The 25,290-nt window shown below is 38.1% G+C and overlaps 1 protein-coding gene across 13 annotated transcripts in view; it reads right to left on the bottom strand.

The window, feature by feature from the left end:
* Nucleotides 1-25,071, bottom strand: part of ABI1 (abl interactor 1) — a 95,739-nt gene extending 70,668 nt beyond the window's left edge. For 11 of the 13 annotated variants that reach the window (XM_059911989.1, XM_059911964.1, XM_059911933.1 and 8 more), the window contains exon 1: nucleotides 24,820-25,069. In XM_059911989.1, coding sequence (XP_059767972.1) covers nucleotides 24,820-24,936 — 117 coding nt within the window. In that variant the 5' untranslated portion in view covers nucleotides 24,937-25,069. Of the gene's footprint in view, nucleotides 1-24,819 lie in introns of all 13 variants that reach the window. The other 2 variants (XM_059911990.1, XM_059911991.1) reach the window with 2 other exon arrangements.
* Nucleotides 25,072-25,290: the final 219 nt, after the last annotated feature.

The following is a 25,290-nucleotide window of genomic DNA, read 5'->3' on the forward strand; positions in this document are numbered from 1 at the left end:
TTCTGTCACAAGGAGGAGCAAGAAATGTGGAGCAGGAATATCCACAGAAGATATATCAAAGCCTCGGAATCCCTAGCAGATCTGACAGAAGATATTTCTCTCCTGCAGTCAATTAGTAAAAACTGGAGGTGACTGCTACTTCAAGTGTGAAGACAGCAACACAAGAATTCAAAGAATATGAAAATTCAAGAGAAAATGACACAATCAAAGGCTCACAATTTTCCAGTAACCAATCCCAAAGATATGGAGTTCTGTGATTTACCCAATAAAGAATTCAAAAGAGGTGCTTCAAGGAAGCTCAATGAGCTACAAGAAATCAAAAAGATAATGTAACGAAATCAGTAAACACATGAACAAAAATGAGAAGTTTAGCAAAGAGATAGAAATCATAATAAAGAAACAAATTCTGGAGCAAAAAAATACAATAAATGAAATAAAAAATGCGACAGAGACCATCAACAGCGGCCTGGATCAATCAGAAGAAAGAATCTGTTAAGTAGGAGACAGGAACTTTGAAATTATCCAATCATAGGAGAAAAAAAATGAAAAAGAGTGGGAAAAGCCTATGTGATTTTGGGGATATGATAAAAAGAAACAATTTGTGAATTATTGGAGTCCCACAAGGAGAAGAGAGGGAGAAGAGGGCAAAAAGTATTTTTAAAGAAATAGTAGCATAGAACTTCACAAATCTGGGGAGAGATTTGGACACCCAAGTTCATGAAGCTCACACGTTCCCAAACAAATTCAAATCAAATCTTCTGCAAGGAACATTATAACGAAACTGTCAGAAATCAAAGACTAACAGACTCTTAAAAGCAGCAAGAGAAAAAAAGCTTGTCACCTACAAAGGAATACCCATAAGGCTATCAACAGATTTCTCAGCAGAAACCTTACAGGCCAGGAGAGAATAGGATGATACATTCAAGGTGCTTAAAGAAAAAACTGCCAACCATGATTACTTTATCCAGCAAAGTTGTCTTTCAGAAACAAATGAGATATAAAGACTTTTCCAGACAAACAAAAGCTGAGGGAGGTCATCACCACTAGGTCTGCCTTATGAGAAATGCTGAAAGGAGTTCTTCCACATGAAATGAAAGGATGCTAATTAGCAACATGAAAATATACAACACACTGGTACAGGTAAGTATATCCTATCCAACAGCAGCAGAATACACATTCCTCTCAAGCACACACAGATCATTCTCCAGGATAGAATCTATGTTAGGTCACAAAACAAGTCTTAGCAAATTTAAGGAAACTGAAATCATACCAAGAATCTTTTCTGACCACAATGGTATGAAACTAGATACCAATAACAGAAGGAAAACGGGAAAATCCACAAATAAGTAGAAATTAAAAAACACACACCCGAACAACCAATGGATCAGAAAAGAAAACAAAAGGGAAATCAAAAAACATCCTGAAACAAAATGGAAATACAATTTATGGGATACAGCAAAAACAGCTGTAGGAGAGAAGTTTATAGCAATAAGTCTACGTTAAAGGGAATTCCCTGGTGGTCTAGTGCTTAGAACTCGGTGCTTTCACTGCCGTTGCCTGGGTTCAATCCCTGGTCGGGGAACTAAGTTCTCGCAAAGCATGTGGCGTAGCCAAAATAAATTAAAAAGAAATGCATTTTAAAATAAATGTCTACATTAAGAAAAATATCTCAGATAAACAACCTAACGTCACACTTCAAGAAAAAAACCAGAACAACCTAAGCCTAAAGTTAGCAGAAGGAAGGAAATAAAGATCAGAGTGGAAAAAAATGAAATAGAGACCAGAAAAAATAGGAAAGATCAATGACACAAAGATCTGGCTTTTCAAAGAGACAAACTAAATTGACAAACCTTTAGTAAGACTAAGGGGAAAAAGACATGAATAAATAAAATCAGAAATTAAAGCGGAGACATACAACTCATACAATAGAAACATTAAAAAAATCGTGAGACTCCAATAAACAATTATACACCAACAAACTGGATAACCTAAGAAGAAACGGATAAACTCCTAGAAACATACAACCTACCAAGACTGAATCATGAAAAACTAGAAAATCTTAACAGACCAATAACAAGTAAGGAGACTGAATCAGTAATCAAAAATTTCCCAACAAAGAAAAGCCCATTACCAGATGGTTTCTCTGGTGAATTCTACTAAACATTCAAAAAGGAATTAACATCAATCTTTCACAGGCTTCCAAAATAAATGAAGAGGGAACACTCTAAAACTCATTTTACAAGACCAGCATTATCCTGATACCAAAACTGGATAAGAAAACTACAAGAAAAAAAAAAAATTACAGGCCTATATCCCTGTTGAATAAACATGAAAAAATTCTCAACAAATATTAGCAAACTGTATTCAACAGCACAATAAAAGGGTCATACACCATGATCAAGTGGGATTTATCCCTAGGATTCAAGAACAGTTCAACATAAACAACTAACATATGCAATAAGTGCGATGCATATTAATAGAATGAAAGATAAAAATCATATGATCTCATTAGATGCAGAAAAAGCATTTGACAGAATTCAATATCCTCTCATGATAAAAACTCTCAACAAATTGGGTATAGACAGAATGTAGCTCAGCATGATGAAGGCCACAGATGACAACACCATACTCTTAAGGTGAGAGTTTGAAAGTTTCTCCTCTAAGATCAGGAATAAGACAAGGGTGCCCACACTCACCACCTCTATTCTACTGTACTTAGTACTGGAACTCCTAGTCAGAGCAATTAGGCCAGAAAAAGAAATAAAAGGCATTCAAATCAGAAAGGATGCACAAAACAGTCTGTTCACAAACGATATGATCTATATACAAAATGCTAAAGACTCCATAAAAAAAAAAAAAATTAGAATAAAAGAACTCAGTAAATTTGCAGGATACAAAATCAGCACAAAGAAATCAGTTGCCTTCCTATACACTAACAATAATATATCTGAAAAAGACATTTGTTTAAATCCCATTAATAGCATACAAAACATCAAAATAATAAGATACAATTTTTTGTACTGGTTTGTATGGATGCTATACAATAACATCAAAAATAACAATAATATATAGGAATAAACTTAACCCAAGAGGTAAAAGATCTATACTGTGAAAACCATATGACTTTGAAAAAAGAAACTGAAGACACAAATAAATGAAAAGATTTATCATGTTCATGGACTGGAAAAATTAGTATTGCTAAAATGTCCACACTACCCAAAGCCATCTACAGATTCAAGGCAAGCCCTATCAGATTTTCAAAAGCACTTTTCACAGATAGAAAAAAAAAATCCTAAATTTTGTATTGGAACTACAATATATTGGAAATAGCAAAAGCAATCCTGAGAAAGAATAACAAAGGTGGAGGCACCACACTTCCTGATTTTAAACTATAATACAAAACTATACTAATCAAAAAAATTATGTATATATAAAATATACATATAGTACCAGTGTAAAAACAGATACAAAGACCAATATAGCAGAATTAAGAGCCCAGATATTAACCCTCACATATACAGTCAAGTAATACTTGACAAGGGAGCCAAAAATACCCAATGGGGAAAGGATAATCTCTTCAATAAATGGTGTTGAGAAAACTGAATATTCACATGCAAAAGAATGAAACTGGACACTATCTTACACCACTCACAAAAATCAACTCAAAAAAGGATTAAACATAAGACCTAACACCATAAAACTCCTAGAAGAACACAGAAAAAAGGCTCCCTAACATTAGTCTTGACAATGACTTTCTGGATATGACTGACATCAAAAGCACATGCAAAAAAACCAAAAATAAATAGGTGGGACTATATCAAACTAAAAGGCTACAACACAGCAAAAGAAACCATCAACAAAATGAAAAGGCAACCTACAGGATGGGAGAAAATATTTGCAATCCGTCTATCAGGTAAGGGGTTAATATTGAAAATATACAAAGAACTCACATAATTCAATAGCAAAGAAAAAAAAATTTTTTTTAATTTAAAAACGGGCAGAGGGAAAAAAAAAAAAATGGGCAGAGGACCTGAATAGACATTTTTCCAAAGAAAACATACGAATGGTCAACAGGTACATGAAAAAAGGCTCAACATCACTAATCAACAAGAAAATGCAAATCAAAACCACACCTCACACATGTCAGAATGGCTATCATCAAAAAGACAAGACATAACAAGCACTGGCAAGGATGTGGAGAAAAGGGAACCCTTGTGTCCTGTTGGTGGGATATAAATTGGTATACCCACCATGGAAAACAGTATGGAGGCTTTCAAAAATTTTAAAACAGGACTACCATATGATCCAGAAATCCCATTTCTGGGTGTATATCCAAAGGAAATGAAATCAGGATCTCAAAAGGATAACTGCACTCCCATGTTCACTGCATTATTCATAATGGCCAAGATATGGAAACAAGCCTAACAAACTTAAATGTTCATCTACAAATGAATGGATAAAGATATGGTGTATACAAACATACACACACACACACACACGATTATTTCTCAGCCACCAGAAAGAGCAAATCCTGCTATTTGCAACAGCATGGATGGACCTTGAGGGAATTATGCTAAGTGAAATAAGTCAGACAGAGAAAGACAAGTACTGTATGATATCACTTATATGTGGAATCTGAAAAAGCTGAACTCAGATAAACAGAGAGTAGAATGGTAGTTGCCAAGGGTGGTGGGGAATGGGAAAATGTTGGTGAAAGGGTACAAACTTCCAGTTATGAGATGACTAAGTTCTGGGGATCTAATGTATAGCTTGGTGACAATAATTAATGATACTGTATTATATATATGAAAGTTGCCTTAACCACAAAACAAAATGGTAATTATGTGAGGTGATGGACGTATTAACTAACCCTATTGTGGTAATTGCTTGGTAATGTGTACGTGTATCAAATCACCATGTTGTATACCTTAAACTTTTACACAATATTGCATGTCAATTGCATATCAATAAAGATTGAAATTTTTAATAAATATAGTTTATCTAGAGAGCCAAAGGACCAAGAATAGCCAACACAATGCTAAATACAACTTTGAGACCAAAGTTGTACTACCCAACTTCAAGACTTACTATAAAGCTACAGTAATCAAGACAGTGTGGTTCTGGCAAAAGAACAGACAAATAGATCAATGGAACAGAATAGAGAGGCCAGAAATAGGCCCATATAAATATAGTCAATTGATCTTCGGCAAAGGAGCAAAGGCAACACAACGAAGCAAGGAAAATCTTTTCAACAAATGGTGCTGGAACAACTAGACATCCACATGCAAAAAAAATGAATCTAAACAGAGATCTTATATATTTCACAACAATTATCTTAAAACAGATTACAGACCTACCCAAAATGCAAAACTATAAAACTCCTAGTTTTATAGGAGAAAATCTAGAGACCCTGGGTTGGGCGATGACTTTTCATTTATTTACTTATTGGCCACACCGCACAGCTTGTGAGATTTTAGATCCCTGACAAGGGATCGAACCCGGGCCTTTGGCAGGAATCGAACCACAGAGCCCTAACCATAGGACTGCCAGGGAATTCCCGGGTGATGACTTTTTAGATACAACACCAAAGGCATAATCCATGAAAAGACAGAACTGATAAACTGGACCCATTAAAATTAAAATTTTCTGCACTGCAAAAGACACTGTCAAGAGAATGAAAAGACAAGACACACACTGGGAGAAAATATTTGCAAAATAGGCCTGATATGGGACTTCCCTGGTGGCGCAGTGGTTAAGAATCTACCTGCCAATGCAGGGGACATGGGTTCAAGTCCTGGTCTGGGAAGATCCCACATGCCGCAGAGCAACTAAGCCCGTGCACCACAACTACTGAGCCTGCGCTCTAAAGCCTGCAAGCCGCAACTACTGAGCCCACACACCTAGAACCCATGCTCCGCCACAAGAGAAGCCACCGCAATGAGAAGCCCTTGCACCGCAATTAAGAGTAGCCCTCGCTCACCACAACTTCAGAAGCCTGCTCGCAGTAACGAAGACCCAACGCAGCCAAAAATAAATAAATAAATAATTTTTTTTAAAAACCTGGTAAAGAACTGTTATCCAAAACATACAAAGAACTCTTAATCGCAACAATAAGAAAACAAATAATCCAGTTAAAAAATGGACCAAAGACCTTACAGACATCTCATCAAAGAAGAGACACAGATAGCAAATAAGCATAGGAAAAGATACTCCACATCATGTCATCAGGGGAATGCAAATTAAAATGAATTATCACTACACACCTATTAGAATGGCCAAAATACAGAACAATGACAATACCAAATGCTGATTAAGATACGGAGCAACTAGAACTTTCATTCACTGATGATGGGAATGCAAAACTGTACAGTGAGTTTGGAGGTGAAAACTTACGTATACACAAAAACTTGTACACGAATGTTTACAGCAGTTTTTACTCATAATTGCCAAAACCTGGAAGCAACCAAGATGAACAGATAAATAAACTGTGATACATCCACACAATGGAATACTATTCAGAGCCAAAAATAAATGAGCTATCAAACCATGAAAGGACATGGAGAAAACTTAGATGAATATTACTAAGTAAAAGAAGCCAATCTGAAAAGGTTACATATTGTATGATTCCAACTATATGATCTTCTTTAAAAAGCAAAGCTTAGGGGACAGTAAAAAGATCACTGGTTGCCAAGAGTCAGGAAGGAGGGAGGGATGAATAAGTGAAGCACAGAGGATTTTTAGGTCAGTGAAACCACTGTGTACTGTAGAATAATGGTGGACACATGTCATTCTACGTTTTTCAAAACCCAAAGAATGTACAACATCAAGAGTGAACCCTAAACTATGTAAACAAACTATAGATTCTGGGTGATAATGATGTATCAGTGTAGGTTAATCAGCTGTAACAAATGTACCGTCCTGGTGGGGGATGTTGATAATGTGGGAGACTGTACATGTGTAGGGGCAGACAGTACATGGGAAGTCTCTGTGCCTTCCATTCAATTTTGCTGTGCATCTAAACCTGCTCTCAAAAAGTCACCTGGAAAAAAAAAAAAGAAAGAGAAAGAGAGAAAAAAACAAATCCATTCACCTCAGTATGTTAGCTCAAGCACAGTTTTAGTGCATCAACAGTAAAGTTCAGGCTGTAGAACAGGGCTCAACAACTATGACCCTCAGGCCAAATACTGACCCCCATTTTTGCAAACAAAGTTTTATTAGAACACCTTCACACCTATTAATTCACATATCATCTATGGTTTTCTTACTACAATGGCAGAGTTGAGTAGTTCTGACAGACCACATGGCCTGCAATGCCTAAAATAATTATTATCTGGCTCTTTGTGAAAACATCTGCCCACTCCTGCTCTAGAACAGTGATTTCCAACCCTAGGTGGACATCAAAACCCTTGGTGAGCTTTTTAAAAAAATTCCAGAGCCCTGGACCCAACCTAACCCTCACCTCCCCCTAAAAAGATTACAATTTCATTGGTCTAGGGTAGGGCCATTAGCTATTACTGTATCAATACAAAAATGTGTACAATAAAAAAGGAAAACATACAAGATAAAAATCAGGTTATCCAATAATATAAAAGATAAAGGCAGGACGTTAATACACAGACCACAGAGACCACAGAGTACTACATAATAAATCAGAGCCATAAGTTTGGCTCTGATCTCCACGAATCCACAAAGATAAAGAAACAAGATCATGGGACTTCCCTGGTGGCGCAGAGGTTAAGAATCTGCCTGCCAATGCAGGGGACACGGGTTTGAGCCCTGGTCCGGGAAGATCCCACATGCCGCAGAGCAACTAAGCCCGCGCGCCACGACTACTGAGCCTGTGCTCTAGAGCCCATGAACCACAACTACTGAGCCCACTCGCCTAGAGCCCGTGATCCGCAACAAGAGAAGCCACCGCAATGAGAAGCCCGCGCACTGCGACGAAGAGTAGCCCCCACTCGCCGCAACCAGAGAAAGCCTGCGTGCAGCAACAAAGACCCAACACAGCCAAAAATAAATAATAAATTAATTAATTTTAAAAAAAAAAGGAAACAAGATCATTACATGACTTACAGTATCCATGAGGTCAAAACATCTTGGTGGAAGGTAAACTTTTTTTCAAAGACTTGTGCCTGACTATAAAAGGAATGTTTTATTACAGTTCTTCTCAGTGACATAAATATGTCATTTATTCCTCTCACCTTACACCACCTTACCTCTTCACTCAAAAACGAAACAAAAACCCTGAGAGTGGCAGGGTTTTCATATAGACAGTACCATGCTACCTGCCTGCCTTTCTTTTCTCTCTCTCTCTCTCTTTTTTTTTGGGGGGGGGGGCGGAGGGAGGCAGGGGGAGTAGGGGGAATAGGGATGAGTGTAAGAAATGCACAACTGGCGGCTTCCCTGGTGGCGCAGTGGTTGAGAATCTGCCTGCCAATGCAGGGGACACGGGTTCGAGCCCTGGTCTGGGAAGATCCCACATGCCGCGGAGCAACTGGGCCCGTGAACCACAACTACTGAGCCTGAGCGTCTGGAGCCTCTGCTCCGCAACAAGAGAGGCCGCGATAGTGAGAGGCCCGCGCACTGCAATGAAGAGTGGCCCCCACTCGCCGCAACTGGAGAAAGCCCTCACACAGAAACGAAGACCCAACACAGCCAAAAATAAAAATAATAAATAAATAATAAATAAAAAAAATTAAAAAAGAAAAAAAAAAGAAATGCACAACTGAACTGGAGATAAGTGGCTCTATATTCCACAAGATATTATTAAACGCTAATAATAAATCCAGTAACGCAAGCAGTCCCCAAGTTATTATACTTAGTTGATACAAAAGGGATTTATTCAGACCTATAATTCATTTCTCCTGCATTTACCCACTTACTGAATGGCTTCTGTTGATTATGCCAAATGAGTCCAGATGAAAGAACACAATATATATCAGGGCACAGCAGAAAAAAAGCACAGTGTCATCTTACCAGTGTTAAATTTAAAATGTGGTTTCTCTGTTTTCAAATGTGGGAAACACTACACTGGTTTTCTACAGTTTAACGCCAGCAGTTTGGGTATATTTTTGACTGAGACCTCATCTCCTCCACTACCCTCCCTTGCATCTGACACTATCAAAAACGAATTACTTGTAGCTCTTTCAAACTTGCCGTGGTACACATGATTTTCCTACTACCTAGATCCCTTGCCTCCCAACCTCCCCTTCCGCTTAACTCATGACTCAGAAAAACTCACTCCATGAGAAATTTAAATTTCCCTGAAACCCCGAAACATTGCACTGTTCCTTAAAATTCTCTCTGAAAGTTCCTTTTTAAAAGGGACAGTTCTCAATCCACATATAAGTCACACATATTTTGAAGGTACTTATAAAAAGATTCTAAGTGTCTAAAAATCCAGCAATCTATAATACAGAAGATTGTAACAGAACATCAAAATTAATGTTAGAAGGAGGAACTTGCCCCTCAGCCTCATGACACAATAGTACACAGCCAGAGACCTTAGAGTACCTTTCCTCTCTCCTCCCGCTCCCCACTTCTGCCCACACTGCCAGCTAACAGTCAAGCCTTATTCCTATTTTTCAACCCACTGCTCTGCCAATCAATTCAATTGTGGAGGAGTAAAAGCTGGAGTGTGCCGGAACCAACTGTGTACTAACGGCTGAAAAAGAGGTCTATAGATTCACTTCTGTGACTGCAAATTACCTTCTGTGGGCATATTGGCTTTACGCTGGAGGAGAACGGCTCCAGGTAAAATAAGTCATCTTTGAGTTCTCCCTTTCCCTATCCACCATATCTCCTTCACCGAGCTTCCTGATTCTTCTTCTTGCACCTATTCCTTCCTTTTCCATCTTAACTGCACCTATCTCAATTCAAGAACAGATAGAACAGTCCTCTAACTTGTCACTCTGCATCCAGTCTGCCCCTTTACAAATCCATCCTGCACCAATGCCAGATGAATCTTCCTCATCCTCTGTGCAAAAAGTGGAAGGATACAAAACAACTTGATGGTGGTTTGGGGGAGGGGATGAACAGGCATACGGGGAGAAGAAGGAAGGGAAATTCTAGGTTTTGCTTTTAATACAACTGAATTATTTGAATCTTTTATGGGAATCTATTAATTACCTAGATGCTCTTTTAGAAAAAAAATGCTGCTTGACATTTTTTCTTTCTATAAGCAAAATTCTAACTGCGGGCTTCCCTGGTGGCGCAGTAGTTGAGAATCTGCCTGCCAATGCAGGGGACACGGGTTCGAGCCCTGGTCTGGGAAGATCCCACATGCCGCGGAGCAACTAGGCCCGTGAGCCACAGCTACTGAGCCTGCGCATCTGGAGCCTGTGCTCCGCAACAAGAGAGGCCGAGATAGTGAGAGGCCCGTGCATCGCGATGAAGAGTGGCCCCCGCCTGCCGCAACTAGAGAAAGCCCTTGCACAGAAACGAAGACCCAACACAGCCAAAAATAAATAATAAATTTAAAAACAAAAACAAAAAAAAAACGTGGTGACTATAGTTGATAACATTGTATTGTATGATTGAAATTTGTTGAGTGTAGAATTAAAAAAAAAAATTCTAACTGCCAAAAATAAAATTAAAAACCTTTCAAAAGTTACAATTATTTTCTTCTATACAGAACGTTCCCTCATTTAAATGTAAGTACTACAGATCAATTTTCTCTTCCTTAAATTTAAGACTTTATAATCTTCTATCATTCAACGATTTTTACATAACTATACTACATATAACATAGACATCACGACACCTAGAGTCTTTCATAGAGTAGGCAATTAATATCAAGCAACTGTTTGTTGAATTACTTTTAACACATCTTTACAGCCTCAAACACTCTTCTTTCTAGAAAAGAAAAGTAAGTAGTCACAGCCCATCACAATGATTCCAGGCAGTAGAGAGTTTAGATAATTCACGATCACTCGCTACCATCACCTCAAGACCAGCCTCCCCCCATCTCCTCTTGAGCTCCTTCCAATCCATACATACTCCAGCCTCCTTCCAATCTGTTCTCCACAAGTAATCTTTAAAAAGTAAAAATGATGATGTCATCCCATTGCTTAAAATTTTCAACGTCTTCTCATCAGCCTCAGAAAAAAGACCAACATCCTTAACATAGCCTATAAAAAACTTATTTGATCTGGTCCCTACCTAAGTCCCCACAGATCACTTTCCCCTCTTCGCTCACTATACTCTAGAGCACACAGGTTTATAACTTGTTCAAAATCATTCTGCTCGTACAGAACGGACGTATGGACACAGGGAGGAAGGGAAAGCTGGGACGAACTGAGAGAGTAGCACTGACATATATACACTACCATGTGTAAAATAAATAGCTAGTGGGAAGCTGCTGTATAGCACAGGGAGATCAGCTCAGTGATTTGTGATGCCCTAGAGGGGTGGGATGCGGAGGGTGGGAGGGAGGCTCAAGAGGGAGGAGATATATGTATACATATAGCTGATTCACTTTGCTGTACAGTGGAAACTAACCCAAGATTGTAAAGTAATTATAATCCAATAAAGATGTAAAAAAATAATAATAATAATTCTGCTTTCCCTCACCTTTGGGCCTGTACACATAATGTTCCTGTTCCCTCTGGTAAGGATATTGTTGTTCCTTCCCTCAAAATTACTTGGTTAACTATATTAAATTTGGTTAATTATATTCACCCTTCAGATCTCAATCCCAACATTACTTCTTTGATATGCCAGGCTGGGTGGGAGCACCTGACATACACTCTGACGTCGACATGTGCTTCCCTAGATAAAATTTATTACAGGATGTGGTTTATTTGATTAGCGAGGAAAGCAGAGATTATATCTTAAGGGCAACCATTATATCTGATTCGCAAAATATACTTAGGCACATGATAGTCAAAAACTGCTAAATAACTGAATAAGTGACAAACTAATATATTCTGTCATACAGTGAGGTATGCTACATATAATTACACATATTTCACTTAATTGGGCATTCCTATGGTTCCAACTTGGGAACCCATAAAAATTTGCCAGTTTTCTTTAGGATCTTTATGGCATTCTCTGATTATTCTGAAAGAATGGGAGCATCACCAGTTTGTCGCCCCACTATTCATAATAAAGTCTAAATATGATTGATTATTAATTTTAATGAAATGTGGAGATGAAAAAGAAAAAAAGATTTCTCAACCTTTTTAACAGGGAAATGGTTTAAAAGAGAAATGGATTAATCCAAAGCTTTTTTCATGAAAAGCATAAAAATAAATAACAGAAGAGGGAAAATGTCAGAGAAACAGCTGAAACAAAAAAACATATTCTCCATTTTTTTGTCTTTTTCTACTACTTTAGTTGGGTCATTTTTATTTTTTTTAAGACGTAAATACTTTAGTACAGAAAAGGAAGATATGTACCATAGGTAATATCAACAACAGATATCTTCAAATCTAATTTGGAACATACTCAAATTAGAAATAAATTAAATGATTACGATAAACATTTTAAAATTAGTGTTTCATACTGCTTCATAAAAATCGTATAATTTAAACAACTTCCTGGGCTTCCCTGGTGGCGCAGTGGTTGAGAATCTGCTTGCCAATGAGGGGCACATGGGTTCGAGCCCTGGTCCAGGAAGATCCCACATGCCACGGAGCAACAAAGCCCGTGCACCACAACTACTGAAGCCTGCGCGCCTAGAGCCCGTGCTCCGCAACAGGAGAAGCCACCGCAATGAGAAGCCCGCGCACCGCAATGAAGAGTAGCCCCAGCTCGCCGCCAACTAGAGAAAGCCCACACATAGCAAGGAAGACTCAACGCAGCCAAAAATAAAATAAATAAATAAAATAATTTTTTTTAAAAAAACCAACTTCCTATTAATCAAATAAATTTATTCAAACAAATTACCAAACTTTTGCATGGGTAAAATTTGGAGAAAACAGATATATGAAACTAAAACTATTTCAAAATTAGTGCTGAAAGGTGAAATATACAGAGCAATAATAAGACCCAGAATATAAGAAACTATCCAAAATGATTAACATAGTATATGCTGTATTAAGAGAATTCCTACACAGGGAACTTTAAATTTTTTATGAGGTATTTACACAAGCTTTTAGTCAGAGATGTGCACTACAGATAGTGCTATACAAAGATATTTAAAATTCACAGTCCCACTATTACCATAAATGGAAGACATTAAGTCTACTAAACCAATCATCTATATCAAAGTTTCTCCAAGTGTGGTCTGCGGACTACTGAGGATCTCTCACACCCTTTCTGGAGGTTCACAAGGTCAAAACTATTTTCATAATAATACTAATGCTATTTGCCTTCTCTTCTGGCAAGATGCCTTTTAACATTCTGTGTAACAAAATAAAAAGTATATATAAAATAATTCTGCTGCATTCTAAGTACAATAGGAAAAAGCACTTGTGCAATTTATTTGCAAGCTGAATAAGCCATTTTTCCATGGAACTTCAAAAAACAACTGACAAACTATGGTTAATCAGATTGGATATTTGGCAGACATTTTCCTAAAAATGAACGAAGTGAGCCTATCATTTCAAGGAAAATAACTGGCAATGTTTGTTGCCAACAGTAAAATTCGAGCTTTCAAGTAAAAAACAGAATTTTGGAAACCTTTCATCCACCAACGTGAGCTTGGAAGCTTTCCAATACTTAAAGACTCATAAGATCTGTAGTGATATTAATGAATGTGATTTTTTTTTCATATCATATAATGAAATGTGTCAACATTCAGAAGGATCCTCATCGTAACTAAGTGAACAAATACTTTCCATCCAAATGACCCATGCAATGATTTTTAACGTACTGGAGTATAAAATGTTCATTGATATGGTTTCAGAGTCCACACAGCAACCAACCTTTAAGAACTACTATCTGCCGAGTTTTGATACAATATCAAAGAAAATTATCCATAATGCTATGCACAGGCTATTAAAATACTCCTTCCTTTCCAACTACATAACTGTATGAAGCCAGATTTTCTCATAGTTCAACCAAAATAAAATATCACAACAGGTTGAATGCAGAAGTAGATATGAGAATTTAACTGTCTTCTAGCCAGTCACTAAAGAGATATGCAGTAATATAAAACAATGCCACTCTTCTCATTAAACTTTTTTTGTTTTGGAAACCTATGGATATTTTTCAAAAAATTATTATTTACATTATTTATGTTAAAACCCATTACATGTTATTTTAAATGAATTAATAAATGTTTTAAACTTCTCCATTTTAATTTTTGATACAGTAAATATTGATAGTTATAACCACCTAAAGGAAGGTTCTCTGGGATCCTTGACATTTTTTGAGCGTATGAAGGAGTCCTGAGACCGTAAGTTTCAGTACTGTTGATCTATACTGTGAAGGAATAAAGACAAAGATGTTCTAATTTAACACAATCTCACTTATATTTTCTCTCTTCAGCAAGACTGAAAAAGTGATTTTAATAAAAAGATTTTAAGAATGTTTAAGAGGAATCACAGTTCATAACAATCTGAATTAAACCACTTCCTGAACAACCTATTTATTCAGTATCTTGACACCTTAATTATGCCAAAGTAAACATTTAAACATAACATTTGCTAACAACAAAATAGAAGGAATAAGTGTAAGTAAATCGGCAAATTTTTTTAGAGGAAACTGAAGAACTAACTCAGAAACAAACTAATGAAAAACATCAGAATTATAGGGCTAAAAGATAGAGACAAACTCTACTAAAAACCATCAGAATTGTAACTTTAGACATAATCTAGATCAAACTCGCCCTTTTTTAGAAGATACAATAAAAGAGTTAAAGGCTGGTTAAAATACAACTAATTCGTGATAGAATGAGGACCAGAACTAAGCTTCCAGACTCCGTGAACAGTTCATGTAAACTTTTGAGAGCTTATGTGCCAGGCACTGTAGATATGGGAATAAACAAGACAAACGTGGTAAACCTGCTTTCTTGTAGATCAGCATCAAGTGTCAAACATATGTAATGAGCACCACAGAGGAAACATATAGGATTCTATGCGAGCATTTAATAGGGTATAAATTGACCTGGTGGGACAGGGAAGAGGTGTTTAAGAAAGAAACCCTATTGCTGTCATCCACCAACACCCTCATCACTCCCCTCCTTCGCTAAGGACTCACTAATTCTTCACTATTCCTATCATATTCTTAGTGATGTCAACATTCACTCAGATAATCCACCCAAAACTCTTGCCTCTCAGTCATTTGACTTCCTGAACTAAAACAATTTTTTCTTCATCACTGTCAAAACCTCCCATGGTCATCAATAGTAATTACACCATTTCCAAAAATCTAGATTTTAAAAATCCCACATTCTAAACACCCAACTTCTCTCTCTGCAGTTTACTCTAGTACCTCGATTCCAACTATCCTTACATTTCACGGGACTTCCCACGCATTAATCGTCCCAGTTTTTCACTGTCTATGTCGCAAGTAAGATGTGCTGCGAGTATAAAACACACATCAGATTCCAAAGATTTAGTACTTTAAAAAGAATGTAAAATATCTCATTAACAAACTATTTTTTAATATAAATTTATTTATTTTTAATTTTGGCTGTGTTGGGTCTTCGTTGCTGTGTGTGGGCTTTCTCTAGTTGCGGCAAGCGAGGGCTACTCTTCAATGCGGTGCTCAGGCTTCTCATTGCAGTGGTTTCTCTTGTTGCAGAGCACGGGCTCTAGGTGCGTGGGCTTCAGTAGTTGTGGCACGCGGGCTCAACAGTTGTGGCTCACGGGCTCTAGAGCGCAGGCTCAGTAGTTGTGGCGCACGGGCTTAGTTGCTCCGTGGCATGTGGGATCTTCCCGGACCAGGACTCGAACCCGTGTCCCCTGCATTGGCAGGCAGATTCTTAACCACTGTGCCACCAGGGAAGTCCCTAACAAACTTTTTATGTTGATTACTTATTGAAATAATTATATTTTGGATGCACTGGTTTAAATAAAATGTTATTAAAATTAATTTCAACCTATTTCTTCATACTTTTTAAATGTGGTTATTAGAAAAATTTTAAATTAGATATGTGGCTCACATTATATTTCTATGAGACAGTGCTAATGTATTCTGTGATGACTCCTAAACGTGGATCTCTAACTCTGACTCCTCCCTAAATTCCAGAAAGACCATCTGGCCTATCTATTTCATTGTCTAATATAATGCAGACTTAACACACATCCACAGCAGTACTCTTGGTATCCTCCCGTCCATGTGCTACCATCCACTGACATAGTTAGGAAAACAATTTAAACTAGGAGTCATCCTTAAGATTCCTCTTTCCCTCACATCCCACACCCAATCCACCAGTAAGTCTTGTTCAGCTCTGCCTTAAAAATATCCAACCTCTCCCCTCAATTCCTCACCCCACCACTTAAAGTACAGGCAATTCTCATTTCCTGCTTAGACTAGTACAATCCCCTCCCTCCTGGTAATTCTGCTCTTGCCTTGCCTTCAATATGTTTTCCACTCAGTAGCCTGAATGATTCTTTCAAAAAGTAAATCAAGGGACTTCCCTGGTGGCGCAGTGGTTAAGAATCTGCCTGCCAATGCAGGGGACAGGGGTTCGAGCCCTGGTCCGGGAAGATCCCACATGCCGCGGAGCAACTAAGCCCGTGCGCCACAACTACTGAGCCTGCGCTCTAGAGCCCATAAGTCACAACTACTGAGCCCGCGTACCACAACTACTGAAGCCTGTGCACCTAGAGCCCATGCTCCACAAGAGAAGCCACCACAATGAGAAGCCTGCGCACCCCAAAGAAGAGTAGCCACCACTCTCCACAACTAGAGAAAAGCCAGCGCACAGCAAAGAAAACCCAATGCAGCCAAAAAATAAATAAATTAATTCAATTAAATTAAATGACGTGGAAAAAGATAGTGGGATTGCTGGGTTATACTGAGGGCTCACTTTTGAGTGGTAACGATGATTTTTAAATGGCACTAATCAACCCTTTCCACTACACTGCCTTCTTAAAGTGTTTGTTACTACAAGTCTTAGGTTGCCAATATTTGAACTAAGAAGTATCTTTTTCCATATGCTGCATTACGTACCTTTCTGGTGTTTAAGTAGAGGGCATTAATTCCCCATGGCCCAAATAAAAAGGGTGCTCACAAAGTACCACACTTGCCTTTCAAGAAAATGGAAAATAAAATTTACCAAACCCAATTTTATCACAGCATGTAGAAATTACTAACAGTAATTAAACATAAAGTCAGGAAACAAACTAAAGGTAAATTAAAGTTTTCCAATAATACACTTTTTCATTAACGTTAGTATTTTTGTTTCCTTTAAGTTTCAAGGAGATAAATAATAAAATTTTGCTCCAATCAAAAGCAGTTGAGAATATCCAACTGCACATCTTATGTACTATGCTTCATTTAAGCTCTGAATAAGAATATAATTCACATCTGACTTAATAATTAGATAATCTCACAGAAGTGTTAGAATTTTTTAATTTTAAAATATACTATGACTGAAATACTTTCTGCCTTATTATCAGCAATATGAGTTTACCAATTGTACAATATAAAGTTTAGATATATTCGTTAAAAGCTGTATATGTGCGTGATATTACAAGGGATTTGTCCTGTCTAAGCTATATATATTTCTAAAAAGTTTAAAATTCGTGCAATTACCATATTTGATATTACTTTGGTAATCAGGGGGAAAATTAACTTTACATATAAAGTGGAAAATTAGGCTCCAAGCCTTAATTCACACTGACGTTCTGAGTGTATGTTCATGCCTGGAATTCCTTCTTAACACTGCAGTACAATGGTAGAAATTCAAAATTATCTACGTGCAAAATTAGGTAATTATGTATTTCACAACAAAATACCACTATGAAGGACTCCTAGGTACATATATGGAAAAGAACTGAAAACAGGCACTCAAATGCTGTACATGAATGTTCATAGCAGTACTATTCACAATAGCCAAAAGGTAGAAACAACCCAAATGTCCATCAACGGATGAATGAATAAACAAAATGTGGTATAATATACATACACTAGAATATTACTAAGCCATAAAGAGGAATATAGTACTAATACATGCTACCAAGTGAATGAATCTTGGAAAACATTCCGCTTTATATAAGTGAAAGAGACACAAAAGGCCACGTATTGTATAATTCCATTCATATGAAATATATAGAATAGGTAAATTCATAGAAACAAGGCAAATTGATGGATGCCAGGTGCCGGGGGGTTGGGATGGGGACAAACTACTTAACAGGTATGGGCTTTCCCGAGGAGTGATGAAAACGTTTTAGAATACATCGAGGCGGTGGTTGCAGAACACTGTGAATGAACTAAATACCACTGAACTGTACGCTTTAAAATGGTTGGTTTTATATTATATGACTTACAGCTCAATTTTTAAAATTCCATTATGAAGCATATAATATAGCTATATTCTAATCAACCTACGGCAGGAATTACTAACAAAATTGTAAACTTAAAATACATTAACTATTTTAAAGCTCTCTACTCCTTATTGTCATAAATAAATCATAATAACATTCATTATCTTTTCCCCCACATATAGAAATTGTGCAATGGATTTAAATAAGCCTTTTATCTTTTAGAGATACGTACTAAAATATTTATGGATGAAATGATACATCAAAGATGGACTTTACAATAATGACAGACAGACAGGAGAGGATTACAGATGAAAGGAGACTGGCCATGAGTTGGTAATTGTTAAAGCTGGATGTTGAACACGTCGGGGTTCATTATGCCATTCTCTCCACATCTGAGTATATGAGTTTTTAATTACTGTGTTAAAAATTAGTAAAATAAGACTTTAAATGGTTTCCTTATACTTTAAGCTATACCTGAGATGGTACTACAAATATTCTTTAGTTGATATAAATCACAATTCCACAAACGTTTGCTGAACTTGCTAAGCACAAATGCATATCAAAATTAGAATCATTTGATAACAAATAAACATTATCTTCCTTAGGATGTTTTGTTTTGCTTCCAGATTTTTTTCACAAATACTAGTTCACTACCAATTATTTCTCAGAAAATTTCATTTTGTAAATGAAGAAAATTAGTAAATTAGTTAAGTGTACCTATTTGGGTTGACACAGAGTGGTAATACTAAAAAACTTCAAGTCTCCTTTCTATGGAATTAATGTTTACAGTTAAAATCATCAGGTTAGCTATTTCCTTTAAAAACAAAATCCAGTAATTGCCATTTTCCAAAATCAAATAATTGCCATTTTCTCAATACCATACTTTTTAAAAAAATCCCTTATTTTTTAGGATGGTGTCTTATTAAATAAATATTAAGGTCTAAAAAGTTTGTAGCCCCAGGGTTTGACTATTATTCTTCAAAAGTCAAACCATAACTTCAGTAAAAATTACAATCAACACAAAAAGACATTAGAAAAAATATATAGCTCTCCCCAAATTCAAACTTTTTAAATGCTCCAAAATTAGCTTTCAACTATCACTTTTACCTTACTTTTCTTACCAACACTATTTTCATGGAATTACATCTACACAATCTCCTCTAATGTCTGACTCAAACTCTTGTCCCAATATTAGCACTCTTCTTCTCTGGCTAATACATTCTTGCCTATTAACTCACAAATTTCTAATTCCTAGGACATAATTTAACCGAAGATACAGTTATTCTAAATGGCCACAGAGGGACTTCCCTGGCTGTCCAGTGGTTAAGACTCCGAGCTTCCACTGCAGGGGGGATCCCTGGTCAGGGAACTAAGATTCCCACATGCCTCGCAGCACGGCCAATAAATAAATTAATGGTCATAGATCAGAATCCAAATTGCCCAAATACCTCTTTTCCACCTCAAGGAGTATTAGCATTCTTCAGCTATCAGAACCAACTGGAGAAAGCAGAAGCACGTAAGAGGAATTAGAAAAGTGTTCTTATCCTAAGGGATTATTTCAACAATTTTCTTTAAAAAGCCCTCTTCTAAAGATACAAACATACTAAAACTGAGGATCTAAACACACCAGAACTAGATCACAGTACCACAGGTAAAGTTCTTATTATATTATAGTTACAAAAGGAAACAAAGAGAGATGAATGGACTTTCATTAAGACCTAATATGCAAGGTCAGATTCTGCCTGCTTGACAGCAGCATTAATGTTTAATTAATGTTATGACATGATATTGGTCAATCTAACAATTAACTGAGGATTTTCCATAAAATTATCTAAAATTCCATTTTGTTTATTGAGATATGATTGACATATAACACCATATTAGTTTCAGGTGTACAATATAATGATTCACTATTTGTATATACAGCAAAATGGTCACCACAATAAGTCCAGTTAACATTCATCACCACACAAATTTAAAAATTTTTTTTCTTTTTCTTTCTTGTGGTGAGAACTTTTTAGATCTACTCTAGTAGCAATTATACAATACAGTATTATTAACTAGAGTTACCATGTTGTACATTACTAAAACCCTGTTTAATTCATTTAGATTTCCAACCTATATCTCTAATTTTGCTAGCCACTGTTTTACTCAAACTTCCAAGTGCAAGTAAGATTTCTACCACTTCCAATCTGTCCTAATCTCCGCAAGCACTTTGACATCTTTACCTGAACATAGTTTGTCTGGAAATCAGAACTACCCAAAATATTTCAAGACGTTTTTTGTTTTGCTAACTTCTACTAATTCTTCTACAAATTTCCTTATCACAATTGCAAAGTTGATTCAGAACAGAAAAAAAAAAAAGGCAAAGATGCACAAGAGAAGAAGAGGATCCACTGAGCTCAGTGAAAAACTAGCCTATGATTCCTGTAATTCAATACTTCAAGTGCCAAACCTACCATCTTTTGTGATCGGGCAAGTCCCCAAATTACAAACATACCTGTTCTTATATTACAACTTGGAACTCAGAGGAAACAATAGTAAAATAGTTGTTAGGTTCCCAGACATGACCCACAAGAGTCTATTCCATGACATTTCTGAACTAGTCTGAGTTCTAGACTCATTCGCATCTGGAGACAGTGTGATATGGAAAGAGCATAGCCTTTGGAGCCTGTCAAGAGTTAGGGAGAAATCCTGACTGCCAATCCCTAACTGTATGATCAAACAAAAATTCATTTAACTTTTCCGAGTGCCAATTTCCTCATCTGGAAGAGAATACTGCCTATCACAGAGTTTTTGTAAGGATTAAAGGTAATACAAATCAACCAGCACAGACTGTGAAAGAGTAGGTACTCAATAAGTAGAAACAAGTTACTCTTCCCTTTTCTATTACCCTCTTCATACATTCTTTTTATCCACTTAGGATACAGAATCAGAAAGTCTGGGTTTGATTCTAGGCACCATCTCATACAAGATATGGGACTTTAGGCTAGGTATTCAATGTCTCTGAACCTCAGATTGCTCATTTGTTTAAAAAAAAAAGAAAGGAAAAATAGATCATAATTATTGTAATAATTAAGTGACATTAGTTTATAAACTGGAATAAACTGTACAGTACCAAAAATGTCAGCTTTTACCTACTCTAAAGCGCTCCCCCTCAAAAAATTATCTGCCTTCCAAGACCACATGGGTATAATGAGCAAATGAATATAAACTGATGTCATGGGTGGAGGAAATCAAGCTAAATTAAGTATGACATCCCCTTCATCTTCCCAGACTTTAGGATATACTTGTTAACCCAAATAAGCCCCTGTTGGCGGAATTCCGGGGAAAAAATTAAATTAAAAAGTTAAGCTGTAAGGAAGACTTTTCTGTCCTTACCCAACCTATGCTGAGAAACCTTTCGTAAGCAGTTTCTACTCCTTTTCACTTAGATCTCCTTCCTATTCCTCAAAATAATTCCCATGACAAAGGCAGTATGGACCCTAAAGTAAGAGCAAAGAGAACTGACCAGATGAACAAACAACTCTTCAAGTTGAAGAGTGACTGTCCTTGACACAATCCACCAGAAAATTCAAACTAAAGGTGGGAAAAGGCAAAGATTTTTCTTTATGTCTACATAAATGTTTATATAAAGTACACACTCTATTTTGAATATTATTTTCCGTAAGAATTTCAAAAGCCCTGTCCTTTTTAAGATAGTGGACTCTTCTGAGAAGTTTTGCTATTAATAATACAATTTAATAATTAAAGTCAACAAGACCAAAAGAGCTAATAAAGTGCTCAAGGACTCAGTTGCACTACAGCCAAAAGAACTTGCCAGCTAAACACCTTACCTGAACTGTACTTCCAAACTGTAGGAAAACAACAAAATGAAAAGTAAATTCTCAGGATAAAAATCACTCAGGCAATAATTTAACTCACCTTGGGTATAAAAAAATTCTCAAAACACAAGTGACCATATACCTTCCCCAAGAGAAGGTATGTTTACATAGGATGTTAGCCCTTATCCAATCGGTCACAGAAGGGATACAGAGAGATCTCAAAAGACATCTAAATGGATATTTCTAGTACTATTTGTTCCCTCTTCACAGCACCACAGCACATCACAAAATCAGCTACCACCACATCAACTTCCACCAAGTGCTCATCATCTTCTGAGCCTGTAAGAGCCTGACCCTGTCTGAGCCTCTTGGGAAGGGAGCTAGTGGCCAGCTTCATGCAGCCCAAAGTTTAAAAGCTTATTACAGTGCTGTGTGTGAATTTCATTCTTCCCCCACCCCCACCCCCCCAGTATTTCTAAATATCTCACTGGTGTCAAGTTTAGGACCACCAAAAAAACTTCGGGCCAGTGACAGTGGATCTTGGCATCATGGTATTAAGATGCTTAAAAGACTACATGAGAAATAACATGATTTATTTAATTAAGGATATAATGAAATTTTAAAGTGCTTCAAAATTACGGTGGCAAGAGGGGAAAAGAAAAGGGTCAGGGGAAAAAAAAAAACTTACAGCACACAACTACCTGAAAAAGAAATAGCCAACAGACAGGTTAAAACACGTTTGCATTGGCCAACACGTAGCAGTTACCACACCATATATTTGTCAAATTTCCCAACATGCAAAACGAAAAGAAGCCACCCCTTTATGAAGTGCCTATCTGCTGACTTCTACAAAGAAATGACTTTTCTAGAAAGAGGGCAATTTAACTTCCTGTGCTCTCCCTCTGACTTTCAAAATCTTTAAAACCTTCAGCAAACTGAGATTCACTTCAATTTTAAGGTTCTTCGTGTGAAGTTGAATAAAATGTGTTTATTTTTAATATCGATAAACTACAGAAAACTTTTCTGCTTGAAAACTATATCCACATTTCTACTAGATTTTAGAATATTTTTTTAAAAGCTAAATATAAAGTTTGCAAAAACAAGTAATACAGTAGATGCGGCAGGCATTCAACAAGTTTATCAGTGGAATTCCTAAAGTAAAACTTGAAAAAATTTATGAGATGAATTCCTAGTAGTGCTACTGAAGATACAATGTTACTAATATGGAAATTGAGAAACATTCAAAATATTCTGAAAACAGTATCTCCTTCTAAAAATAGAGGAAAAGCATCTGCCAACACAGGAACCACTGGTTCTTAAAAATGATAATCACGTGGGATGCATTTCTATAAATACTTTGGTTCTGAACTGCAATAACCCCAGCCTCTGAAAGCACGTTTTGGTCATGCCTTACCACTAACAAGCGAATTTTTGGTGACATTACATTGATATAAAGGACTCTGCTACTTTTATTTGCTTCTACTGCAAACTGTTAGTTTATGCAGTTAAAGATCTACAAACCAAACTACCACACAACATAATTCACTTTCAATCATTAAAATAAAAGCAAACAACCAACCATCTACCATAGATAAGGTCCCAAGAATTTTCTAATAAATTTAGAATGACATATTTGACGTTCTGGTTCTAGCTCGGGGATTCATTCTCTACACGTACTTAGGCTGTAAAGAGAGAAACCTCAGGAAAAAAGCAACCGGCGATTACACCATTCTATTTTAAGTTAAGTTACTTAAGAAGCCAGCAGTTCAAGAACTTTTGGGGAAGAGAGAGTACTGAAGCCATTTTTCCAAGCAGTTAAGGATAATTTGTGCTTTATACTAACGACCGCCCTAACACCCTCTAGAATATATTACGGTGGGGGCGGAAGTGAAAATGATGAGACGTGGAGGGGGGGGAGAGAAAACCCGACTTGAAAGCGGACAGGCAGGCAGACTTACAAACCTTCAATTAACGGAATTCGGAGATTTAACTTCTCTTCTACGCCCTCCCTCGCTCCCCACCCGCTTCCTCCTCTCCTCGAGGGAGGTCTGTGTGATGTGACTCACGACAAATTTTAAAAATAAATAAATAAATAAAAGACACACCCTCTGGGCTGAACTGACATACTCTCGCCCCCACCCACCCTCCCCCGACGCACCCCCCGCTTCTCCTCTCGCTCCTGCCGCTCCTCCCCGAGCCTCGTCCCGGCCCTCTGCTCTCCGCTCGCTCGCCCGGTCCGAGACCCTCGGCCGGCGGAGAGGCGGCGGGGGGCTCCGGGACGGAAGGCCGGCGGGTGGAGGGCGGCCGGGGGGCAGCGCGGCTCGGGGGGCCGAGCCCGCGGGGAGGCGGACGGCAGGGGGGCGCCGGACCGCGGCGGCCGCGGCTCCGGGCTCCCTCGCCCATTTTCTCTCTCCGCTTCTATGGGTTTCAACCACCACGGCCACTTCCTGTATTGCAGCCCGGCCACCCGCTCTCTCCCCGACTGGGGCTGGGGTTGGGGCTGCCGCTGAGGTTAGGCAGTTCCCCACCCCGCCCAGTGGGCTGGTCACTCGGGCGGCCGGCGGCGGGTCCTCGGCCCGGCCGGCAGCGCCCGCCCGCGCGCCCGCGCTCCTCACCTGTATGTAGTTGTTTTCACAGTAGTCCGCCACCCGGGTCAGATTCTGATAACTCTCTATCAGCGCCCTCTTGCCAGACGGGATCTCCTCCTCTAGTAACATCTGCAGCTCTGCCATTTTCCACCCCTCTGCATCGCTTCCTCTCGCGTTAAAGAGACAGAGGCTGCAAGGTCCGCGGAGGTTCCGAGCACCTCACAGCCCGGATACAAACCGCCTGCCCGCCCTCCCGCCTGGTATTGTGGGACGGCACCTCCTCCTCGTCCTCCTCACGCTCTCCACCCGCCTCCACCCACTTCTCGCAGCCTTCCCAAGCTCGTTTTCTCGCGAGCCTTCCTATCCTTCCCTCCCCCTTCCAGCAACCATGGGATTTCCCCCCCCTTTCGCATGGCCTTCTGGGAATTGTAGTCTCTCACTGGGTTGGCCGCCCATCGAAAGCGCATGCGTCCAGGGAACCTCAGAAAAAGACCCAGG

Source organism: Balaenoptera ricei, chromosome 2 (assembly GCF_028023285.1).
Source record: "Balaenoptera ricei isolate mBalRic1 chromosome 2, mBalRic1.hap2, whole genome shotgun sequence".
In the NCBI taxonomy this organism is placed as follows: Eukaryota; Metazoa; Chordata; class Mammalia; order Artiodactyla; family Balaenopteridae; genus Balaenoptera; species Balaenoptera ricei.